The 24,662-nt window shown below is 35.6% G+C and overlaps 1 protein-coding gene across 5 annotated transcripts in view; it reads right to left on the reverse strand.

The window, feature by feature from the left end:
• Dync1i1 (dynein, cytoplasmic 1, intermediate chain 1) overlaps nucleotides 1-24,662 on the reverse strand; it is a 282,173-nt gene that overhangs the window by 228,940 nt on the left and 28,571 nt on the right. For 2 of the 5 annotated variants that reach the window (XM_013035854.1, XM_013035855.1), the window contains 4 exons: nucleotides 21,687-21,803; nucleotides 18,454-18,568; nucleotides 15,860-16,001; nucleotides 7,739-7,798 (listed from right to left, as the gene is read on the reverse strand). In XM_013035854.1, the coding sequence (XP_012891308.1) occupies nucleotides 7,739-7,798; nucleotides 15,860-16,001; nucleotides 18,454-18,568; nucleotides 21,687-21,794 (425 nt within the window). In that variant the 5' untranslated portion in view covers nucleotides 21,795-21,803. The remainder of the gene's footprint in view (nucleotides 1-7,738; nucleotides 7,799-15,859; nucleotides 16,002-18,453; nucleotides 18,569-21,686; nucleotides 21,804-24,662) is intronic. The other 3 variants (XM_013035856.1, XM_013035858.1, XM_013035857.1) reach the window with 3 other exon arrangements.

Below are 24,662 nucleotides of genomic sequence, written 5' to 3' on the forward strand. Positions count from 1 at the left end.
ACTGTGACGCATGTGTTGATCTAGACAAATGTCAAGTATGACATGTGTGTCTATCTTGACATACATGTTGGTTGTGGCATGTGTGTTAATTCTAACATGTCTATTGTGCCATGTGTCATGCCTGTTTATTGTGGCATGTGTGTCAATTCTGACATATTGTTTATTGTGATGTGTCGATCCTTGACATGCATGCTGATTTTGACCTGAGTAACATTTGTGAAATGTGTGATTTTGATAGGTGTGTCAGTTGAGATGTGTGCCAATCTTGACATGCATGTCGTTTGTGGCATTTGTGGCATTTGTGAAAGGAGGGTTGATTTTGACATGAGTGACTATTTTGACACGTGTAATCTCTGACATGACTGCTGAATTTTACATGTATATCAATTTTGACATATGTAAATCCTGCCATATGTGTTATTTTTGACAAGTGTGTTGGTCTTGACACATGTGTATGCTTCAACAGGTGTGCAGATTCTCAGCATGCATTCACATAAGGCATGTGTGTCGATTCTGACACATGTCATTTTTGATGTATGTTGATTTGGATACATGTCAGCGATGACATGTTTATTTTAATATACATGTCTACTTTGTCATGTGTGTAAATTCTGACATATTATGCTGATTTTGACATGTCTTTTGACCCGAGTGTTGATTTTGACACTTGTGTCAGTTGTGACATGTGCTGATTGTGGCTTGCATGTTAATTGTGGCATGTGTGTCAATTCTGACATGTTTCTATCACAATAGACACATGTGTTGATTTTGCCATGTGTGCTGGTTCTGGCATATATGTCATTTTTGACATGTGTGCTGATTTCTCAGCTTCTAATTGGTTCAAATCCCACATCTAAGTGCCCTATAGCTGTCAGAAAGAATGATGCCTAATATTCCTTTCTCTGGGAGATGGTGAGATCCAGAATGCACTAGTTGCCTGGAACTGTAGACGAAAAATAAGAGCTTTAAACAGTTATCAAGCACTTCCTATTTCTTACCCTCTTTCTCAGCACACAGACAATAAATACCAGTTTGCAGCTTTGCCAGGAAAAGTTTAGATTGCACAGAAAAAGTTCTGACATTTCTAGCCCATATCTAAAGGATTGGCTTCTTCATTTGGAGTCAGTTACTTGTCCCCTGAAAGTGACTGAAATTTTGTTACTCACAACAGCTGTGTTCTAGGGATTAAAGACAAAGCTCTATCTTCTCCCTAAAATGAGGTAGATTATACTGTTCAAGAGTGTTAATTTTCAGATACATTTATATGAGAGTCTGGCTACTAATGAAACTATTCTGGGAGCTGATGGACTAAATAGTTACTTGTTACCTAAGGTCTACAGAGAACAAAGCAATGGTCCCATATGGCTTTTCCCACACTTCTTCTAGAGATATAAACTTTATCAATGACTCCTACTACACAGTTTTGTTCTTCAGAAAATATTATACTACTTATCTAGTATTTCAACTTTTCCAACTTTTACCCAATAATCTGACTTCCAACTTGCCAGTAGAGAAGACAAGGAAAGCAAATGCTAGTCTGAAGTTTGATCCTCCCCAAAAATCTTCTTCAGAAATAAGAGCAAGCCTCTATATTCTCCTAGAAGTAGAACTATCCATTCCAGCCCTTTTCTTGAGTCATTGAAGCTCTAATGGGTGATCAACACTAATTCCTATATTATTAGAAGAGAAGGAATTAGGCCATGCATCTAGTATCCCCAAATTTCTAGCTACTACCTTGAGACTCAAGAGGCTTACTGTACTCTATGGGAACTACTAAATAAAAAGTAAACAGTAAAATGATAACATTTTGGATGAGCACAGAGGCATAAGAAACATTCAGAATCTCTGGCTGGAGTAATGAATGAGATCCATGTTCTGTCCAAGGTCAGGATGTGAAGAAGGGAAGACAGTTCTGCTGAATTGCAGAAACCCACAAGGAGTTAAGAAAAATAAAGAAAAAGGGAAATTTATTCCAAATAAAAGAAGAAAAATACATAAAAAGCAGTCCTGAAGAAGCAGAGATATTTGAGTCACACAACGGAGAAACTAAGATGATAGTAATAAAAGTACTCACCAAAACTAGAAGAGCAGTGTATAAACAAAGTGAGAATCTCAATGAAGAGGGAAGGAAGGAGCAAGGGGAAGTGGATAGAAAGGATCAAACTTTCATTAAGAAAATTGTGGCTCAAAAGTTCCCAAATGTGGAAAAGGAAATGGAAATTCGATTAAGAAAGCACCCAAATCACCACATGAAACAAATACAAAGAAACCTATGCCAACACACCTTTTAATCATTTTTTGTCAGTAGTTAAAAACAGAAAATTAAAGTTGGCTTGATGTCTACACTAGAATGCCTGTTTTTTGGGTTGTTTTGTTGTTTTTGTTTTTTGTCAGAAATAATACACATCACAAGATAGTGCTAAATATAAGTGAGAAGAGAGGAGAAAAAGAAAAACTCCACTACAATACAAAGCAAAAGAAATTAAGTTCATTAGTAAAGGAAAATATATGGGCAAAAGTAGAATATGGTTTTACTACAATAATACTAGATAACATTTATTTATGTGTGCGTTTATGTGTTGTGTGTGTGTGTGTGTATGCACCCATTGAACTCAGGGCCTAGGTACCATCCCTGAGCTTTTTGGCTCAAGACCACTTGAGCTAAAGCTCTTTTTCCAGCTTTTCATTGGATAATAAGTGTTTCAGGGACTTTCTTGCCTGGGTGAGCTTTGAACAGTAATCCTCAGATATCAGCCTCCTGAGTGGCTAGGATTTCAGATGTGAACCATCTGAATAACTTTTAATGAAAGGACAAAACTAAAAAGACAGAAGCAGTTAAATAGTTGTAACTATTAGCTATAACGATTAGCTATAACTATTAGCAGAGCCACAGAATAAACAGACATAAATTTTGATAACAATTGCATATAGTGTAGGAGACAAAGAATAAAATGTGGAGATTTAGTATGTGAGAAAAATTGGAATTAGCTTAAAACTGACTGCTAAAATCTATTTTATATAAGTTCTTTGTTAGTCATGGAAAATACCTATGGAAGTTAAACAAAAGAAAAAAAAGAAAAGGAAAAATGCTCATCAATACATTAAACAACAAAACTCCAAAGAAGGCAGTGCGTCAGAAAAACAAGGCAAACAGACAACAGTTAACAAACTAAATAGTTTCATTCAATAATTAGTTGTGTAATACATTAAAACTAACAACTAAAAATACAGAGTCACTAAACTAATAAAATGCAAATCCAAATATATAATGACTACAAGAAACTCATTCTAAATATAAGGACACACATAGGCTAAAAGGAATGGAAAAAGACATTCATGCAACTAGTAACTAAAATAAAATACGAACGGCTAGGCCTAAATCAGACAAAACTTTTTAAGACAAAAAATGTCACATGAGACAATAAAGGTATTATAAATGAAAAAAAATCAATTCAACAGGAAAATTTAATAATTACACACACACACACACACACACACAAACACACACACATGCACACACAAACTCAACATTAGAGAACCTAAGTACATAATGTAAATATTAACAGATCTGATTGAAGAAAGCAACAGCAATTCAATAATAGTAGGAGACATTAATGTTCATTTTCAAGTAATTGATCGAACATTCAGATACAAAATCGTTGAAGAAAAACAAACTGTAGACTTATTTAAAAAAACAAACCTATATGCCAAATGTGATCTAAAAGGATCACTCAAAACCAGAAACTAGAAAAAGAAATGCAAACTAAATAAAACAAATTGAAGAAAAGAAATAAGTAGAAAAGAATAGAAATCAATGAAATGAAATACAAAATATAGAGAAAAATCAATAAACTGCTTTTTAAAAATTAAATAAAATTTAAGAAAGATTGAACAAACAGGAGTGCATGTAACTGCAGAACTTCTGCGTGACAAAGGACATAGCTAGCAAGATCAATAGAAAGCCCATGGACTGGGAGAAGATTTTTCACTAGCCATACAACAGACAAGGGCCTCATATCTAAAATATACTTAGAACTCAAAAAAAACACCCCAACAAGAAATTCTCAAAGAAACAAATGCCCCATTAATAAGTAGGCTAAAGACTTAGAGACTTCCCTGAAAAGGAAGTAAGAATGGATAATAGACATATGAAGAAATGCTCAACTTCTCCAGTTGTAAAAGAAATGCTAATCAAAACAGCATTGAGATTCCACCTCACCCCAGTTAGAATGGCTATAATCAAGAACTCTAATAACAACAGATACTGGAGAGAATGTGGCCAAAAGGGAGCCCTACTGCATTGTTGGTGGGAGTGTAAACTTGTTGAACCACGCTGGAAACAGTCAGAGGTTCCTCAAAAGACTCCACATAGCTCTTCTCTCCGCTCTTTTCTAGCTCTTTCTCAGCTCTTTCCTTCGTTTCTCTTTCCCAGGCCTTTCCCCACCACGTGGAGGACCAAGATGGCCTGGTGCCAGCCGGGACGATGAATAAACCTACCCCTTACCTGAATACCACATGTGTGGTGCTGTTCTTACTTAGCTACCTCTTTTTAAAAACCTAACATAAATGGTGCTGTGACTTGGATAAAGGGCTTAAAGTCAGGATAGGTGGGATTCCTCTGTGTTTTTTTCCCTCTTTTTTCTTTTTTTGTTTGTTTTTCCCTTTTTGCTCTGAGGAATACCCACAGTTCTGACGAACTGTGGGTATTTGCGAACCCAAATTTTTTTTTAAAAAAAACATTAAAAAAAAAGACTACACATAGAGCTCCCCTATCACCCAGCAATCTCACTTTTAGTCATTTACCCAAAGTATCACAAACAAACCGTACTAAAGCTACGAGCACAACTATGTTTACCACAAACAAGGCCATACTAAAGCTACCAGCACAACTATGTTTATCACAGCATTATTCATTATAGCTAAGACATGAAACCAACCTAGATGCCCCTCAGTAGATGAATGGATCAAGAAAATGTGGTGTATATATACAATGGAATTCTATTCCTCCATCAGAAAGAATGACATTGCCCCATTTGTTAGGAAATGGAAAGGTTTGGAAAAAATTATATTAAGTGAAGTAAGCCAGGCCCAAAGAAACATAGGTCCTATGGTTTCCCTTATTTGCATTAACTAGTATATGTCTAGAAGAAGCAGAAAAGGTCAAAAGCTATATACATCTGACCATATAAGATGATGCTAAGAGAAATGAACTCCAAGTGAGGAACTAAAGAGGTTTTATCTTTGTTGCTGTTGCTTTTAATGTAGTTATAATGCACTGTGTGATTTTTTTGTTTCTTTTGTATGTTCTTCCCCCATGGTATAACCCCTGTTTTCACTGCATTTGATTCCAGTGCCCTGAATCTTATATATACATTTTTCTAATTTGGGGAGGGGAAGGGAAATAACAAAATGCTGAAACAAGGATACAGCTTGACCCCATTGTAACAATGATATGTACAAGACACTATGTTGAAAATGAACTTTACAGCTTTGGCACAGGGGAGAGGGAGGAATTGGGGAGGTGGGAGGGAAGGGATAGTAGGGGAAAACAAAGGAGAGGGTAACAATGCTCAATAGGAAATGTACTCATTACCTTACTCATGTAACTGTAACCCCTCTGTACAGTATCTTTACAATAAAAATTTTAAAAAGAATAAATAAAATTTATAAACCCCAGCCAAAAATAAAAGCTCAAACCAAAACAAGTAAATAATAAATTAAAAAAATAAATGAATAAAATTAAACCCACTACTACTAACAACAGGAAAGGAAAGCTGATTTGGAACCCTTGAAAGAGGCATACAAGAAGTTTAGATTTGAATTTTTAACTTTACCTAATTCTCCACACCAATCAAATCACTATGGCCTAGCACTAACTGTGCTAAAATATCCACAAATATGGAGTCGTTTTTTTCTCTCTCTGTAAAAATAAACCCCTAGCCATAAATATTAACAGAAAAACACAAAATTGACCAATATCAGAAGGAAAGTGATTATATCTATAGATTTTAAAATATTATGTTAACTCTTAGGCCAATGAATTTGCCAATGAAAGTGAAATGGGCATATTACTTGAAAGACACAGAACACTAAAGCTAACACTGAAAAATATAAACTCAATTGTATCTTTACTATTGGTTTTAGTATTATAGTTTTAAGATTTTTCCATAATAAAGTTATAAAATCAAATGTTTTATAGGCAAATATTTTTCAGTCAAATAAAGAATCACTGGAATTGAACATGTGTCAACAAATGCATGATCTGTAGAAGGACAAGGAATCTGTAGAATTTAAACAGGAATTGGTTGAAATAAAAATGGTTTGCTTTCTTAATTGGTTGAAATAAAAATGGTTTGCTTTCGTAATGACACTGGTGAGAAAATGAAAAAGACAAGTCACAGGTTAGGAAAAATATTTTTAAAAATTGCATCAGATGAAGGACAATTTCTTGAATACATAAAGAACTCACAAAATTCAGTGATGAGAAAAATTCAATGAAATAAAACAAATATACATGTGTTATGGTTTGAATATGCAATGTCTCCACAGACTCACTTGTTGCTGAAGGTTTGATGCCCAATACAAGGTTCAGAGGTGGGGATATGGGGAAGATTTTGCATCATGGAAACTGTAACCTCATCAATGGACTAATCTATTGACAGATTCATAAATTGATGGCATTATTGGAAAGAAGTAGAAGCTAGGAGGTGGAGCCCAGTTGGAGCAAGTAGATTACTGGGGGGTATATACTGGTAAGGTATCTCATATTTCTTGCCACTCTCATTTTCATTCTCTGTCTACTGTCTGGTTGCCCTGAGGTGAGCAGCCTTCCTCTGCCACACCCTTCCATTATAACACTTATACCTCACCTCTTTGCTCCTGAAAGCAATGTAGCCAGCTGGCTAGGGACTGAAACCTTTAAAACCATGAGCCCAAGTAAGCCTTTTGTTCCTTTAATACTAACTTTCTCGGGGAGCATGTGATAGCCACAGAAATGTAACACAATAAATGTAAAAGATTTATGCAGACATTTCATCGGAAAAGATATTCAGATTGAAAACAAGCATGAAAGAAACTTTTCCAACACTGAAACCACTATGATATAATAATTTATCACTGTATTCCTTCAATAATGAACTTTAGTGATTCCTTTAAAATGTTTATTTAAAAAATATAATGCCCCAAGTATTGTCAAGAACAATAAATCTTCCTCTGGAAACATTATCTTTAAAATATATCACCCAACATAAAGTACTTGAGGTATTAAACAAATTTGCTTTTTCATTCATAGGAATCTATCTAAATTCTCCATAGAGTGACAGAAGAAAGGAAATGAACAGGACACAACATTTTAATACCAATCCTGGACAGAATTATCCTAAAATAACTTGTTAGTAAAGGAGAGAATGGTTAGAAAACATATCTGTCATGACAGAACGTGTGTACTCCACTTGTAAATAAAGTTGTGATTTTGGCTTTGTAGTTTTGCTTTGGGGTAGTGTTGTTTTTAATAACAAGTATCAATATGGGGAGATCAAAAGCTATCTTTTTGTAGTATTTACCACAAAGAGAGACTTTCTTCAAAGATTTATAAAGAAAACTAACAGAAGAAAATAAACTTATCAAACTGCAAGTTCAACAAAAGGAGAGGAAAAACACGGGCAGCAACAGCTCCAGCATTTCAACACAACTATAGCAACAAAATAATGAAAGGAGTAACAAAAGAGCAGACATATACCCAAGTTCTGAGTCTGACTGCAGCTGGAGCACTGAGGGGTCTGTGTCCCACTGCAGGGTCCTAATCGTGCAGCACAAAGGAAAAAGAACACAGAGTATTAACAAAAAGGGAGGGCAACACACCAAACCAAACTATGTCATTCGTCAAGAAAACGGTGTATACGATACATAATACACACAGATAACATGTTCCTACTTCTTCCTCTCCATGCCCAGTGCTTACTGAATGACTCAGTGAGGGCTCACCCTTTCTTTTCACATCTGTTACATATTGGAGGATATGGTTGTTTCCATGGAAGAAAGCTTGAAGCCAAATATTCAAACTACATACCACACACACACACACACACACACACACACACACACACACACACACACACACTGACCCGCTGCTTGTTTTAGTTTGTGCTGACAACTGATTGGCTTGAGCATGAAAAATGCAGCATGCATCTCTGATACCCCAGTGCCCATCTACCCTTGGGAGCACCCAGTATCTTCCATGCCCTGAGAAGAACAAAATACAAATGAGCTAGGGCAGGAGCCTCTGGAAAATCCAGTTAGATGAATCAAGACCGTAGGTTCTGGCCAATAGTTGACTTCCTTGAGTCACTTACTAAAAAATATAATGTATTAGACTTGAGACTCATGGGTATTTTCATGTATTTATCTGTATGGATTATACCAAAACAGTCATCAAAAATGTCATTTATCTCTAAGATGCCGGCCTTAATTGTATCTTTTAAGTACTTCACAAGATATTGCATAGAATTTCAATAATTACCAAGGCAATTGGTGTGGTGAGTGTTTGCTCTATGTCATCCAACCAGGTACATCCTTTAGAAGTCAGATTATATCTTCTGATAAGAACAGAGATGCCAAATTGACCTCATTCTTAGAATGGGGTGGGATTTGGACATACATGTATTTCCATCTGTACCTGGTTTATTGGACTTGTGCAGCTGAGTAAATCTACTATATTGTGTAAGACACGTTTATACTGCTTTAGATTCTGATTCAACAATGCATTGCCAGAATCATAATTTCCAGGCAAATCCATCGTATAAGCCTGATAGTTTTCTCTACTTGAAGATCAGTCTTGGGAAGTCAGATGGCTCCAGCCTTTGAGTTTAGAACTAGTAAATCTGAGTGTTTTAACTACCATAGATTCTCCTACCTTCTTTCCTTCATGTTCTCGTCCTTCATTAAATTCACACATATTTTCTCACTGTGACCGACATTTCCCTTGAACTCATAATCAATCCAGCACTTTCTCACTGACATATTCCGGATCCTTTTAACTATGTCAGTTAGATATCTATATACTATCCTTAGTTGGAAAGCCAGCCTGATTTGTTTGCTTATTTTTATGGGATGTATTTATCTCCTCTGACAAATTTGAGCTAATTTCATAGGTTAAATTTCTGAGAGTCTAAGAGAGAAATTCTAAAATATTCCTTTTATAGGAGGTCTGATGTTTGCACAGCAATTTCTTGTCTGTTGTAGATCAAGGGGCATTAGTTATTATAATTTGATGGGCCTACATTTGAATTGAGAGTTATGGACGTATCAATCAAGGTCACATTTATCAACTTTGTTTTGAGATCCTAGGTATAGCAGCTTCTCACCCTGTGGGAAATAATTGGTTATCTGACCCTAAACATTCTAGATAATATATCCTTTTATATCTAATAAAAAAAGGTCTAACATGTAACAGTTTAAAAGTCCATGGTCAATTTCTTTTTTTCTCTCTGTGTGTTTGCTGTTTATTGTACAAAAGAATAGACAGTGTCAAAGTTCTTCAAACTAACAGTGACCTAGTAAGAGACTACTAGAAATTCATATTTTAAAACCTTTTACCAATTCAATACTAACCAATTGCTTGTAAATTCTCCCTTCATTAGTTCAATTTTACTTGCTTAGTTTCAGCTTACTAAAGGGAGGTTAAAAACTAAAAATCAAAATAAAATCAATAATCTCTGGCCATCTGCTAAAACTACAATTTAAGTACAAAAGGCATGCCCGGAGTTGAATATATTTTGCCTCTGCTAAGTGGATAGTTTCTTTCTGCTCCCCCTTTATGAGTAACATTTTGGTAACTTCTGTTTGTCTCCTAACTTTGTTAGATCTAGCATAGAAAGCCTTAAAAATTTTTCCATAAAATATATCTTACCTTTTTCAGGTTTCAGTTATTAAGGAAGATGTCTAATAGATATTTGAAAGATAGTTGTTAATTTGTAATACTAACACACATGGCTAAAGCACATTCACATGATGCTAGTAGAATTTAATATTTTGAGGCCTAGGGGAAGCAATATATCAAAGTATAGCAAGAATCATAGTTGCTCTAGATTGGGCTTACTACCAGGAACTTAGGCTATAGTATAAAAGCATATCATCAATAATAATAACCAAACTGATGATGATAATTGTGGTGATGATAATGAGGACTTCCATATCACCAAATAATACTTTCAATTCTTATTCCTTGTCTTGAACCCTAGGATTCTATTCACTTGGCTCCTCCATGGAATATTTTTTGTTTAGATTTCTTGTCACTAAAAATCCTGTTGCTTTTCCTCATCCCATTGTAAATCTCCTCCCACCATAAATTTGGCAAATCCCTATTCTTTCCATCCCTCAGAGATAAGTATTCTACAACCAGGATTATGTCTTCACTCTTCCTTTTGTGCTTACTGGTAGGTAATTGTATGTATGTCTGCATATTTTCTGAAAAAAAAACATAATTTCTCTGAATTATCTCTTTTTATTATTTGCTTTTGTCTTCATTAGGATTTGAGTTCAGAGACTCAGGTTTACTAAGCTGGCATATGACCATTTGAGAAATACCTCTAGCCTTGTACTTTTTGCTGGTTATTCTGGTGATATGCTTAATGAACTTTCTGCCCCAGCTGACCTTGAACCATGATTCTCTAGATCTCAGTTTCCTCTTGTTCTACACATCTTCACAGTCAAGCAAATCATTGCTCTTAGACAAGGAAAACAGATTGGGCCAATATGAACAAAGTGCCAAAATCTTCCCCCACCCCCCAGCTAATTTTAAATGCCATTTCCAAATGTAAGACATTGAAAAATAAAAAAATTAATTCTATCATATCAATCTGTCACAGTCACTAAAATGTCAGATAAATAAAAATGCTCTTTAAATAATTATTACACCTAGATTCCAATTATTTCCTTACTTAAGACAAGCAATGATTGATAAAGTTTTTTTCTTTTCTTTTTTTTTGCCATTAATGGGATTTGAATTTAGCACCTCCCATGTACTCAGCTTGCTTGTTTGCCTCAGCCATACCTTCCTCCAGCCAATTTTGTGCTGATTATTTTCAAGATAGAATCTTATAGACTTTCTGCCAGGCTGACTTTGAACCACCAGTCTCACTCTCACCCCCCTGAGTAGCTAGGCTTACAGTCATAAGCCATTAGCACCTGGTTTCAAGTTCATTTTCTTTTTATAAGGCTTTTTTTTTTCTAATTTGCTGTTGAGAATATTTCCTCTGTTGGTTAACATGCAGGTGCTAACTGTGGGCTTTGATGCACACCACACTAAGTTACTGGGAAGTCTATCTGAGCTGGATTAAAAAAATATGACTTCCATTATAGCATAAGCAATATTCTTCTCAAAATGTACATGAGACCTGCTGCCAAGCAAGCAGTTTCTCTAGAAGGAGAAACAGCATCCTCTTGCTAAAACAGATGCTTGCTTTGTTAATATAACTGTGTGGGTACATATGGTACATTGTGCCTGAAGACAGAGTGGTAAGAAATAAAAGATTTCGAACTAACTAGTTAATGTGCTACACAAAAAGAAGCCCTCAAAATATAAATCTTATTTTAAAAAGATGCCCATTTTTTAAAATCAGGCTTAAATCAGTACCAGACTGCAGGAAATCCAAGAAACTAGAAACTTCTCTTTACAGAACCATAAAATTATTTCAGCATACAAAGTTTAATAGTCTTAATAAACTTCCCTGGTAGTGGTGCATACTTAAATTGTATTTGCATATTTTATTCACCCTTACTAATAACTCCTTAATGCCTTCTCTTTAGCTAGTGTTTCATCAGATCACCATGGGAGAGGATGATGCTTCCACCAAAATGTGTCAAAAGTCCTTAGAGGCCCATGTTTCCAGACAGGGTTCTGCCTAATCTGCTAGTAGATAACCATGGAAGCTCTGAGGATTTTCTGTTGGCTGTGAGGCCCAGGAGCATTTTCTTTTCCTAAGATCACCTAGAAAAGGAAATGTTTGCGTGCAGCCAGCACAAGCTACCCACAAGAAATTATCCTAGACCAATCGAATGTTCTTATTTGAGAATTTACTGGGCAGTGGCCCTAAGAAAGGCTGGGTTTATCAATCTGCATAGGTTAAAACCTAGCACTTTTAACTATATTCTCTGTAAACCTGAGAAAATGACCAATTCTTTCTCTGCCTTAGTGACTTCATCTATAAACAAATAGGAGGGCAGTCCATTCATTTAATAAACACTTATCAAATACTTCCTGTAGAGACACAACCTCAAATAGCACTTCATCCCTAATTGCAAGGAAATTTTTAGTTTCTTGAGGAATAGATGTTTTCAACAAGTCTATTCTTCCTCAGGAGTTATAAAGGGTATATCCTTCAGACTTGTGTATAAAGGATATAGGGTGTTGGTGTCAAGTCAACAGTCCTTAAAATATTAAGAAAATTATTCATGTTCTAGATTGCTAAGCTTTGAAATTTAGAAACAAACTAGACACTGTGTTGAAAATGAGCTGTACAACCTGTGGATGGAGATGGAGGGGAAAACTTGGAGAGTGAGAAGGAAGAGGGTAACATCTAAAAAGAAATGTACTCATTACCTGACTTATGGAACAGTAACCCTTCTGTACATCACCTTTATAATAACAATGAAAATATTTTTAAAAACAAAACCAAAAAGTAGAGAAACAGATATTTAAAATTCTCAAAAATCATTTAAATTTGTATTGCAATGGCCACATTTCCTTACTTGACTTTCTCATATGCTAAATTATGCTCACACGTTTTCCTTTCTGGAAAAATCCTTGAATTCTTAAATCTATACTGATGAATCATTCATAATACCATCCTTATGTTGTGTTGGATTCCATATCATATATTAAAAATTCCATGTCACATCTTAGTTTATGTTTATATTAAGGAATTTTAAATTGATATTCAAATAAAAATCAGCTTTTCAAATGTTTTATTAACAAAAAATTGAAAATGTAAGAGATTCTTTATTGCTCATTGTGATTAACTAAGGAATGATTAATTAATTTTACCAAAACCAGTTGAAAAACCAGAAAAATATGTCATACATATGCTATAAATAGAAAATGGGCTATAACACTAGGAGAAATTACAAAACAAACTGTGGCATTTTAACTTTTAAAAAGTTTTCAAATTAAGCTATACTAGTATAATTTTAAAAATATTATATATTTCTACTTAAAACATAGACTCCATCATCATAAAATCAATAAAAGAGAATTTTGTTAACAGCTCCTTAGTTTATAAAAAACTACTTTAATCTTTTCTGTATAATAGAGTACACCAATTTTCAGATTAGCCATTCCAGGAATTATAAGAAATGTTTGCCAATCCTGGCTCTGTAAAGAAATTTTTATTTAGGACTAAAAATTTGACAGAATTTATACTTTTCAGATGACTAGACAAGCTAATTTGATTCCAATTTTCTGAAAGAGACCAAATTCTATACAAATAGGAAAGATTATTACTGTGAAGATTTAGATTTAGTTTTTTCCTAGTCTTGGGCTTTTTGAGTTGTTAAAGTTAATGATAATCGTTTTCAGAGATATTGCTTAACACAAAAGGCATACTAGGTGGAATTTTATATAACAAAATATTATATTCTCTGGTAACTTAATTCTCATATTCATTTTGTTAAAGCAAAACCATAAATTACTATGGAATTTTAAGCTCAAAACAAGCTGCTCCTAACTCATTCTTCTCAATCAAACTTTGGGTTGTTTGTCTGAAAGCTATTGTTTTGTTTAATGCCAATTTTCTTGTATCCCTATGAGACCTGAATTTAACAAGGAATTTACTCACTAACTTCTGTTTGTATATACTCTTGCCTGAATTTTCCTATAAAGAGTTAAGACCTAAACTTTGTGTGTGGGAAGAGTGGTGGGGGTAGGAAATAAATTTACTTTTCCAAAGTGATTCACCAAATTAAAAAAAAAAGTTAAGAAGGAGAAAGAAATGTTCTTTGAAAAGGAATGATTACTATTGTCCTCATAGGTTAGCTTTCTCTAGAAAGTTTTCCAAAGGGCTCATCAACTGTGTAGTCAGTAATAGAATTTAATGCTGCTAAGTGCTCTCCTTGACGCTAAGTGATAATGATACCACACCATCATTGTATAGAAACAGTCAAGCTATATTAGTGTGAAGGCAAGGGCAATGAACCCCCTAAGGAATACGATTACATTATGTCAGTCTGCGAATAAATGAAATAAATGAGCTTACACAACTGTGCCATTATTACTTTACTCCTTCAAAGATCTTTTTGAGAAGTGTTCAAGCAAAAGATGACAAAAGATACATGCTACTCCAAAGCACAAAGGTGATTTGCTAAGATAAAGCAGTTTTGGGCCCACATAAAAACCCTACATTCATTTTTCTCAAATTGAAAGCTGTGTCTGCTGGTTGGTGTGAAGCCCATCAAGAGACAATATGAGTGAGATAATTCTGGTTTTACCTCTTGGTTTGTAAATGCTAGAAAAGCTTACAGCTCAAGGTATATAGTGGATTTGTTTGTTTCATCATTTGGTTGGTTGGCTGACTGGTTGGTTGGTTTGATTTGGCCTTTGAGACAGGGTCTCACAATGAAGCTGAAGTTGACCTTGAAATTGCAATCCTGACACCTCAGTTTCCAAGAGCTGGAATTATAGGTGCGTGACACTACATCTGTTAAATCCACAGCTTCATTTATTAAATTGCCCAGGCCTCAATGGAAGCATGCACTTTCAGAAGAAAATGCTTATAGTAATGCATTGGGTGGATTAAGAAAATTTTGTACATCCTCCCCCCAAAATAGTAGCAAAAACTTTACTGAGGTAGAAAAGGAGCACAGTCAGACTAAAAGACTGATCTGCTAGCAGAGCAGTGCTGACGATTTCTGTTCTTTTATTTCAAGATTGATTTAAGTGTTTTATGATTATTATTAAATTAATGGTACAGCTAGAGGCCACAAACTGCCCAGCTGTAGGCCAACTCTGGCCCCTAACTGACTTGAACAAAAGTCATTTATCCTCCATATTTATTGAATAAATATGACTTACACAAACATGAATCCTGCACATAAATGTGAATTTCTATTTCTCATGAAATATTGCAAAATGTGGAGAAAATTGGGCCTAAATTTCCCAGTGAGCTCAATTACCTTAAGCTGAAAGAAGGCCATCTGTACTTTAAAATAACTTGATGTGTGCTAAGCAGCTTCTAAAGGCCCCATTCTACACTCATCCATATCACCTGAGGAACAAGAATTATGAAGGATTTACCATGACTCTATCTATATTAATTAATCTTCTTTCTTCTTTTCACATCTTTACCTTACAGACAACCCTTCTGCGGTAAAAGTAGAGATTATCTATATCCTCTTACAGAAGATCATAATCTATGAGGATAGGTGATATTATAATGAGGTTTATAGATGGTATATAGTTTACTGACTCACTAAGTAGAAGCAGTCAGCCCTAATTAACTAACAACCACCCATTTAGCCAATTGAAATTAGCCAATTCTATTACATAAGTAAATATGATGCTAAAGAAATTATATTTGGGGTTAGAAAACAAAAACAATGTAGAATAATGAAAACTTATGCCTATGCTAATCAATGTTTATGTTTTGTTTGTAAGACATATGGTTCTAAATTAGCTAGCCCATTTAAGGAAGAATGATGGATGTTTATCATTTCTAGTGTTTAATGGCATTGCTATGCTGCTAAAGAGCAAGTCAGCATGAATTTAAGCCCCAAATGACTGAAGCATACATGTAGATGCATGCACAATTAGCAGTGTTCATTTTTAGAATTGACATCCCACTCAGCCTTATAAAGAGACAATTCTTACCTTGTCAATGGTCCCAGATCGCCTGAGTCTTGGCTTCCAGCTTCACTGGGAGTGCTCACTGATTTCGAGGAGGGAGACATAGGGGTTGGGACTAAATAATGAAAATAACAGGTATCCCATGTTAAAAAATGCAGCGGCTGCACTGGAGAAGAGCAGTGTCAGACAAATCAAAGCAAATGGGCCCAAATTAAAGCGGTTGTATGATCAGGAGAGATTGAAATGGGATAAGGAAAGAAAAAAGGAAAGAAAAGGAAGAAAGTCAAGTGAATTATTCATTATTTGGAAATTAAAATTTGAAATGAATTTAGACAGGATTAATTTAAAGATTGACAGGCCATGTCGACCTAAACAAAGTAAAATGGAGAACCAAAATAGCTATCCAGATAGTTCAAGTTAATCATCCGTCCAATATGAACTATCCAGATAAGTCTAATTCTTCACTTTATTTTGTTAGTATAGATGTGACCTATGAAAGAAACAATATGGGGTGTCTATAAAACTGTAAAAGAGTATGAAATAATTTTTAAATGGCCAAGGAAAGTCAGAACATCTGCTGTATGTTGGAATGAAATTCATGGCTTATGTTGGATAAACTACTTTGCCAGGATACATGACAGATAGAGGAAGAGTAAATGTTGAACCTGGTAATTTAAAGAAATCTCTCTTGAAACCAAGGGAAATGCCAGGCTGCTTTATTTTTACATCTAATTAATGGTTTCATGCCATTGTACTATTTACTGAGCTGGGGACTTGCTTTCCTTTGCCTCCCACAACTCTAAAAGACACGGCCAGATGTGTGGACGTGAGCTGCCAGTCTAAAGCCAGGAAACAAGTTCAAATACTCAGGTCAGCATGAGTTGAAAGTCTGAGAGAAAAGGCCAATCAAAATGCAAATGTCTTTTTCATCTCTATCCTTCAGATATAAGCCAAGTATCTTTCAGTTAGAAGCTGCACCAACTAGCCAGGATGGCTTTAGGCCAGAGAGCAAGGGGTTCTTATTATCTCACATAGCAAAGAAGCCCATGGGCAGAAAGTGCATAAAGGCAGATTCCCATTTGGTTTCAATCAGGTGCAATTTCCTTTTGTTTTTTATTTAATAGGGTAAAGGGCTTAATTATTTTGTCCAAATCCTGTCACAGATCTGTTATAGGATCCAATGCCACATCTGTCAAGGAGCTGGAAATTCTCACGTGAATTTTCAATTAACTCCTTCATTACCCTCCATGCTAAGGCAAATGTATGTTGGAAAGATGGATGAAAAATGAAAATGGCCATCCTTGCCAGAGTCCTGTAGAAGAGATGCAAGGAGAATTGAGAACTTATTTATGGGTTAGGGATAGTTCAGTATTCTGCCTTTCAAAATTTAAATACTGGCTTTATGTAGAGTAGGGAAAATATGATGTACTATTAATGTGCTTAATCAGTGTTGACATAGCAACCACATTTCAAAGACTATTTTGAGGAACAAATATAAGAGATTGCAAGGTTTCTAATTTACATCAATGTCAGCAAAGTACCTGCTTCTCAAAGGAGATCCATAAGATACTCCAGATTCAATTTTTCATAATTTAAAAAGGTTAAGTAAAATAATCTAATTAGAAGTGTGTTGAATATGGACGAATTTTATTCTGAATATAAGTAACTATGGAAAAGAAATTTTATTTTTAGTGTAAGATGAAATTTTATTTAATGTAGAATTCAGTTACAGAATTAAGGAAAGATAAACCATTTTGAACTGATTCTGATATTATATTTATTTCAATGAATTATTTTGAAAGTTTCTTTGTTATATTGGCTATCGTGTAGTTTTATGGACACCCGAGGCTTACTCTTAAATGTATGGAAAAACAAAAGAATAAAGGAAAAATAAAGTAATTGTCAGGTCAGTGGCAAATAAGTGCATGCATTGTTACCATCAACACAAATAAAATAAATAATAGCAGACCTTAGGAATAAAAAAAAGGATCCATGAGTTACCAGCTGGGAATGAATGAGTTGGAGGAGGGGTATGTCAATGAAAATACCAATTAGCAATGAAATCAAGATACACAATTGTCTAATCAATCAATTTAAACTTGTTGGTTGCAGCTACTAGTCTGCAGATTGTAAGTTTCCTAGAATTTTCCCACTAAGCATGCTCTTTTCAGCATTGAATGACATATCTGTGATGGTTATGACATTTCTAACCAGATTTACAGCATTTATATAGGCAAAATGAAGTTGGATTCAGCAATGGAAAAGAAGAACAATTTACTAAAAAAAAAGTCAAGACTTTTACATTTACCAAGTGGTAGCTCATTCAACAAACACTAAAAAAAATTGTTCATAACATGATGGAAGAGTTTGACCACAAAGGCAATCAATAAGTCATTAGCAAACACTTAATGACTCTCCAACCTTCCTTCCCATCTCCTTCCAGCCCCCTCAGTTCCAAAACTACATGCAACCTGAACCATTAACACAGAATTTCTTAAAATTAGAAAACAAAAGTAAAGTCCGTAAAGCTAGTGACTTAAAAGAGTAGTAAATTCTGGACATGGTATATCCTGTTCAAGTCTACTTGAGCAATTGTAACACAAAGTATTGTTAAATACCTAGAGGTGGCTCAGGCGATATACCAATGCTCTGAAGCAAAGCCTCTGTCTCCCGACGCTTGCGATCGAGATCTGAGTCATCCTGAACAGGTTCTTTCTTCTGCTGCATATCCGCCTAAAATGATTAGATGTCAGTAAGGAAAGTGAATAGCATGGCTATATTTATGCTTTTCCTGGTGGAAGCAGAAAATGTAAATAAGTATGAAGGATGAAAAATATACTGTAACTTCTCCATTTAATGCTAACTGACCTCATGCTTTGTCTTTTGGTTGAAGGTTGGTTGTTTTATTTTTTTTTCTAGTTCTATATCACATAGTGTGAAAGTTACTCTCACACAGTTTCAGGAGAAAACATCAAGGTAAAGTATTTGTGATAAGAGTTAGAATGCCTGCAAAGAATTTTGTCTGCCTTGTCAGACCTCCTTGTCCCTTCTGGGACACCAGTCCTCTGTGTGTGTGTGTGTGTGTGTGCGTGTGTGTGTGTGTGTGTGCGTGTGTGTGTGTGTGTGTGTGTGTGTGTGTATGTGTCTAGACTATTCATATCATATCTTTGCAATGGTGCAAATAGGAATTGTTGGAAAGTAAAATTATTTACGAAAACATATAAATATGAACATTAATCATTTTTGAAATATAAGTTTAACATGGTTTAAAACAAACTAAGCTGAAATCGGTATTAAAACATTTATGATTTTTAGATTAGGGATGTCAAACCTGTGCTTATATATCTCTTTATGAACCACACTATCTCTTCACATGGAGAGCATAAAAGCATATTCTCTTTTCTTTTACCACTCTATTTATTTAGAGCCAGTACTAGGGTTAGAACTCAGGATCTGGGCACTGTCCTTCAGGTAGTTTGCTCAAGGGCTGATGTTCTACCAGTTGAGCCACATTTCCACTTCCAGCTTGTTACTGGGTCACTGAACATGAGAGTCTCTTGGTTTTGTCTGTCTGGACTGGCTTCAAACTGTGATGCTCAGATCTCAACCCCCTGAGTAGCTAAGTTATCACAGGCTATCAGTTATTACTTTATGCTTTTAGAAATGGGAAAAGTGAGACCTGTTGTAAGTTAAATTCCAGACGAGGTAGAGCCCAAAGAACACCTGGATTACAGGTGTTCCACACTCCTTACCACTTGCCATCCCCATTCTCCTCAGGCTCTTTTTTGCTCTAGAAGAGACTAAATCTCCATTGGGCAAAATTAGTTGGTTTAACAGCAAAACAAGGAGGTGGTTTGGGTCTGTCTTGTGTTTGCCTATAATTTCCCCAAATGCATAAAATGGGGGAAAAAAGAGCAGACAGCATAATTTGAAGTCTGATTTTTTACATCATATCGCATTTTGTTGTAATTCTATGAAAGTCAAGTTGTATATTAGAATGTCAATTTCAAAGGAAACTGGTTATTAGTAAAGGATAACAGGTGCTTTAAGACTACAGTAAGGGTTGACATTTGAAGGAAAGGAAGCATAATAACTTAATGCCTTTTTTGGCTTTGCATAGAAATGAATAGCCATTCCATGTCAAATCTCACCTCTATTTCACCCAAAACCAGCATATATAACAGCAAGCATCTCCACAGAAAAACCATTACGTATGATGTCAAGGACAAATAAATTATTACATCAATCAAAGTGCAATGGTGTAGAGAGATGGGGGATGCCCATCTCTCAAATGTAAAAGCTCAAATGTATCTACAATTATGTCTTATTTTGTTGGAAAATCATAATTGTTATAAATCTGTTACTCTGGCCTTCCAGCCTTGTACTATGAGACACTATATTTCAATTACAAGGCATCAGAATACATTATCTTCTTCCTTAAAGAAAAAGCCCTGTGTATGTAAGGAGGTGGCTATGGAAGTTTAGTATATTGCACAAAATTTTCTTCATAGGAAATTACTCCAAAATATTTTTGACATCTGCTTTTTGTATAAGATATGAGCTATTTCTACACTGCTACAAGTTAAAAATAAGGTATTTGTTGGACTGAGATGGTAAAAGGACATGCAGGCTGTGAACTAGGAGTCAAGAGTCTTAAATTCAGAGTAGAACAGCAGACAAGCTATGTTTCATCTCTGGGTCTTTGCCATTCTGTTGGAAAAAGAGAGCATGACCAAGGGTCTCTAAAATTTTTTTTTCTATTTCAAACACTGTGTCCTGTATTATTCTAGTCACTTCTCACTCGTATTCCCTTTAACCTAGGTTCTTACAAATCAATGAAAAGCCATTGGCACCACTTTATATTTTTTCTAAAATGGTCCTGCAAAAAAATATATTTTCCACTGGGCACTAGTAGCTCACATTTGTAATCTTACTTACTCAAGAGAATGAGATCTGAGGACTTAAGTTTGAAGCCAGCCCAGGGAAGAAAGTCTGTGCAACTCTAATCTCCAATTCTCTAGCAGAACTTAGGAAGTAGAGCTGTGGTTCAGCATGACAGAGTGCCAGCTTTGAGTGAAAAAGCTATGAGACAGCCCTGTTTAAATTGCAGTACTATATGACCACACACACACACACACACACACACACACACACACACACACACACACACACACACACCTAAAACTAACATAAAGTACTAACCATAGCCTAAGCATTGATATGTGGTATACCAGATTTTTTTTATTCTAAACAGCTATATTTGGTCTATTTTCACTACCAGAAAATAAAGAAAAAAATTGAACAAAATACTAATCACATACTATGAAAGACTATGCATGCTTTCTCTTTCATCTCGAAATCGTTTGCCAAGTACAGTAGGCACTAGATTCTACTCTTCAGTTTTAAGGCAAATAATCTGGACTAGGAAATTGTGTCCCATGAGCAAGTACCAGCTGTAGGCTAAGTACTAGTGCCTTAGGAACTCAACAACTTTTATTCTTTACAACCCTGCAAAATAAATATGCCATTGTTTTCTTATTAAGAATAGGACTGAGGCTGAAAAAAGTTAAAGAATACTCAACAATAAAGACATCTCAGAGTTACACTTTGCAATGAACCTGGGTTTGGGGAACCTCTGCGCTATACCCTACCCACAATTTAGGTGATGTAAGCACCTAGGAGATGCAATGACCTATTCAATAAGAGTAACTTATTATGTGGATAGCTTGCCCGTCTTGCTCAGATATCATAAAAGAATTCTTTGAGGGCTTTCCTGCTTATTCACAGAAACAGCACTGGGAATCCAGTGATCTTTCCTTTTACCCTAAATGCCTGCGTACCCAGTATTTACCTCTTTCTTTTTCCGTTCTTCTTCCTTCCGTTTCTTTTCTTCTCTTATTTGTGCTAAGCGCTGCTTTTTGCGCTCAAGCTCAGCTTTTAAGTCACTTTTGTCAGACATGTTGGTTACCTTGGAGGAAAAAAAAAAGTAAGTACATATATAAATAGACTCCTTGTATTATCATTGTAAAAATCATTTGAAAAGACATGTACCTTGAAAATGTGACTTTAGGACAATAACACTGTATTATTTAACCTATGTTGAAAAATAAAATAAAGTTAGGGTCTGGTCTAATTATACAATTCTTTCTCTACTAGGTCCACATAAATGACACAGAAGCTCAGTGCTATCACTGAACTTGTGATTTGAAAGAACAACTTAGTTGCAAATAAGTGAAAACAGGGCACATTTTCCATGTAAGTTTCTTTACAAACAGAAGAGAAAGGGAGACTTATTAAAGAATCATCATCATGATTTCTAGCTTAGATGCTAATGGGGCAATTCATCCACACTGAGAAAAGAAAATAGGCTGTCATGAACCCTTAGAGTATACCTGATCAAATTTCTATGGACTCAATAAACATTCTTCCACTAGGCTTGAAGATTTCATTTTGCCTACCATTTTATGCATCATGGAAGACAGCTGCAGACCTAATATGTTAATATTCTTTTTATGCAAAACTCCTCCTGAACTGTCACAATTTTATCTACAATACAACCTTATCTCTGTAAAACTTCCATTTGCATACTGAATGCAACATTGCTTTTTTTGGCACTTTCGTTTTACAAGTAGAGGGTGTTTGCATACACATGAAATGGGAGAAAACACTGGGATAAGTTCTTGGGAAAATTTATCCGAACAAGATTTAATTTTCATTTTAATTGTGATAACAGGGTTCATGGTGAATGGGGCTGGAAATGCTTTCAAATAAGAGAAGGATCAATTACCAAAGATTATATATTTGCATCTTAGATTTTGAAAGCAAACAAGATGAAACACTAAGAAATGAAAAATCTTTTTTCTGATCTAAATTCCTGAAATAAAGAAATAGCCAAGAGTGATTAACTACAAAAGTCTTGAGTACTCACTTGTACACTATGCATATGCAAATATGATAAATGCATAATATATTTATTCCTATATAGATGACAGGGTGATGGAAGGCAAAAACTTACCAAAGGATACAGAACACTGACACATCCTCAAACCTCCTGACATTGTCCATTGAAGGTAATCATGAATCTGTAGTCATTCTAATACATAGTTTCAGTCAGCTACACAGACAAGAAATGTCATGCATTCTTACCATACACATGCCTACTCATAGTGTGATGACAAAGACTTGTGAAATAACAATTTTGATCACAATAATCAATCTCTGCCATAAATGATCATAGCCTATCTTTATTTTTCTACTAACAATTATTGAATACTTAATCTCTACTGGGTCCTATATAACGTATAAGGATAGAGAGTCAGAAAACCAGTTTTGTTTTGTCCATTTGTTTGTTTGATTCAAAGAATGTTTAATTCAAATTTTTGAACATGTGGTGTGGCTGGAGATAGCCTCTAAAATATTGGCTTACTGATTACAGATGCCAGGCCCTTGGCAATCATTATTACATTTAATCTACAACTCAAGAAGAATGGAATAATTAATGCTTTTTGCAACTAAGATAATGGAGATCAGTAAGACCTGATATTACCCAGCCAATATGAGACAGAACCTAATTTTAAGCTTACTTGTGCTCTGACCTACAAATGTGTAAAAGCAATGCAGAGTACTCAATAATCAAGATGGATGGGAGGAGGGTGGAGAAATCCATGGTGAGTATGGAGGAATAGGTAGAATTAAACTGGGAGCAAGGGGAGATTTGGATGTACAAATATCTGTGGAAAGAGGAACCCAGCAAATTGAGTATAAGAAATAAAAATGAGTCTAAAGCAAAATGAACGTAGTAGGGGAGAGGCAAACATTATAGAAGAAAGAAAGCGAGAGAGAGAGAGAGAGAAGAGAAGAGAAGAAAGAAATTCATCAATAAGACCCATCAAAGTATGGTATTCTCACAATAAAAAAAAAGACACTCTATCAGAGGGGGGGTGGAGGGAGGAGTTGGAGAGGTGTGAAGGGAATGGATGGTAGGGGAAAAACAAAGGAGGATGTAACAATGCTCAATAAGAAATGTACTCATTACCTTACTTATGTAACTATAACCCCTCTGTATAGTACCTTCACAATAAAAATATATATTAAAAAGAAAAGGAGTTGGGATACACTGTTGGTGGGAATGCAAACTTGTCCATTCACTCTAGAAAGTAGTATGGAGATTCCTCAAAAACTACACATAGAGCTTCCCAATCCCACTCCAGGGCATCTACCCAAGTGACAACAAACAAGGCCATACTAAAGCTACCACCATAACCATGTTCATTGCAGCATCTTTTACCATAGCTAGATAGAGAACTAACCCAGATGTCCCTCAGTAGATGAATGGATCAGGAAGATGTGATACACACACACACACACACACACACACACACACACACACACACACAGAGTGAAGTTGTTATTCCATCAGAAAGAATGTCATTTTCCCATTTTTAAGAAAATGGCAAGGGAGGCGACAAGATGGCGGAGGAGAAGCTGGAATCTGAACAAGCTCTCGCATAGAAAGCAGTTTTAGAGTTCCAGTGAACAGTCCTAAGCCAGAGAAACACACCAAGTGTGCCATCACAGGACAGAGAGTTAGACAAGTGAGAGAAAGCCAAGGCAAGAATACACATCTGAGCACCAGCCAGCAGCCGCCGCCGGCGGCGGAGGCAGGGTCGCGGTGGAGACCGCATCCGGGCAATACCTGAGCGCTCACACAGAGAGTCCGGGACGAAGGAGCCAGACGCAGCGGGCGAGCAGATTCTACTCAACACCAGCAAGAACCGACAAGGAGCAGACAGCTTCATCCTGCAGTTTGCAGACCAGAGACGACCCA

This window comes from Dipodomys ordii, unplaced genomic scaffold, assembly GCF_000151885.1.
Source record: "Dipodomys ordii isolate 6190 unplaced genomic scaffold, Dord_2.0 Scaffold227, whole genome shotgun sequence".
NCBI classification, from domain to species: domain Eukaryota; kingdom Metazoa; phylum Chordata; class Mammalia; order Rodentia; family Heteromyidae; genus Dipodomys; species Dipodomys ordii.